Genomic DNA, 1,905 nt, shown 5'->3' on the forward strand with positions numbered 1-1,905 from the left:
GATCCCAATATTAGTACTAAAGACATGAACAGTTCTCACAAGTGTATCAAGTTGTTCTTCACTCTTGGCAAACAGCTTCAAATTATCCATATATAACAAATGATTTAGCTTGTAGTCTTTCTTTCCCTATGCATTTACCTTCCTAAGTATCAACGACAATGGTACCATACTCAAAACAAACAATGGTGGCGACAGTCTGTCTCCTTAAAATATCCCTCTTCTCACATTCACCTCTCCACGATCTTCTCCATTTGATGTCAGCGATAACTTCCATTGCTCCATACTCTTTTTCAATAGGTTTCTCACATTCTCTGCAATTCCAGATATCTCCATACATTGATCCATATATTGATCCAACTATGCGGAACAAAGTCATACCCTTTCTTATAGTCTATCCAGGCCATGGATAGGTTGTTGTGCCTTTTCTTACAATCTTTCAATAGTCTTATCGATAAGTAATTGATCCTTTGTTCTACGGCTTCCCCGTTTACATCCTTTTTGTTGTTCTGGCAAGAGTTTCTCTTTTTCAAGATTATTATTATTATTATTATTATTATTATTATTATTATTATTCATTGCAAACTTATGTAAGATTCTAGTTTTATTTTCTATTTTCTATTATTTTAGTATATTATTCACTGTAACTTTCTATGAATGTATGTGGTGGTGAATAAATTAATGAAATGAAATAAATAAAAATTTGCACGTGCAAACCACGATTGGTTTTGGTTTCACTTCTGATTGGTTGAGAAAATGGCGCGAGAACTTTGAACCAATCAATGAGTGAAGTAATGCAAAACCAAAGCAATTCGCAAATTACTTTCGACACTCAATTGAAAACCGCTCTATCGATCCGATAACTCAGTTAATTTTGATACCTCTCATCTGTTAGACAGTTATTTTTTGGCGCTGTCCATCTTTAATTTTCAACAACCAAAGCCTGGTTATGACTTATTACGCGTTTTCATGGAACCGTGCTCGGGAAGGGCGCTTGTATGATTTGTGCAAAACGCATCACTCTTAAAAACCGAGGCTTGGTGAACAGATCCCACAGACGTCATAGCGTGATGAGAACATCCCGCATTAATAATCTGGTCTTTATTTATTTTTTGCTAATGCTTGGAAAATTACTTGCAGGTCAAATCCTCAGACAGCGGCTCTGAAAAGGAAAAACGCAGATGGTACATTTTTTATCATGGAAATCGAAGAGATTTCTCAACACCGCCGATATGAAACACCTATCCTTAGTGATGCGGTGTACAGTTATCGTTTCGAAAGGTTGATGGGCATCAGAATCTATCCCAACGGTGTCGGCAGAGGGAGGGGAACCCATGTGGCAATTTTCATTCATATGATGGAAAGTACCTTTGATGATCTCCTAGATTGGCCTTATTCTGGGACAGTCACTGTTAGCGTTCAAGATCGGAGTGGTTCAAGAGCCCGTAGCGACATCAGTCGGATCATACAATCAAAGCCTAACTTGTTGGCCTTCCAACAGCCACACGAGTCCATTTGCCGCACCGGGTATGGCTATGAAAGGTTCGCTAGAATCGAGGAGTTCTTTGGTCTTCGATACGTAAAGGACGATAAATTGTTATTGAAAATAGAGTTTTCCGGGTAATGATTGATACGCCCACACCGCAGTACAGTAAAACATTTCTCTCAAAGAGGTTTTTTGCGTTATTGACTTGAACAAACGTAGTGCCTAGGACGATGCACTACAATATGTTTGAAAAGGTAACATTATTTTAACTGCTTAAAAAGTAGAATTTATTGGTACATTTCGTGGATGTTGGCATGGATAGTTGTGGATGGCTCAATTTCGAGCTGTTTGGTTGCATGCAAAAATTTTGCCTTTGGCCTGTACGTAATGGCGTTTCTAGTGATTATATTTTCCTAGCTGGG

At 38.2% G+C, this 1,905-nt stretch overlaps 1 protein-coding gene across 1 annotated transcript in view; it reads right to left on the bottom strand.

Annotated features, from left to right (window-relative positions):
- Positions 1-90, bottom strand: part of LOC138010237 (uncharacterized) — a 753-nt gene extending 663 nt beyond the window's left edge. The window contains exon 1 of the mRNA XM_068857172.1: positions 1-90. This exon is cut by the window's left edge and continues 663 nt beyond it. Coding sequence (XP_068713273.1) covers positions 1-90 — 90 coding nt within the window.
- Between the last annotated feature and the right edge of the window lie 1,815 nt (positions 91-1,905).

The sequence above is a fragment of the Montipora foliosa genome, chromosome 7, assembly GCF_036669935.1.
Source record: "Montipora foliosa isolate CH-2021 chromosome 7, ASM3666993v2, whole genome shotgun sequence".
Classification (NCBI taxonomy): Eukaryota; Metazoa; Cnidaria; class Anthozoa; order Scleractinia; family Acroporidae; genus Montipora; species Montipora foliosa.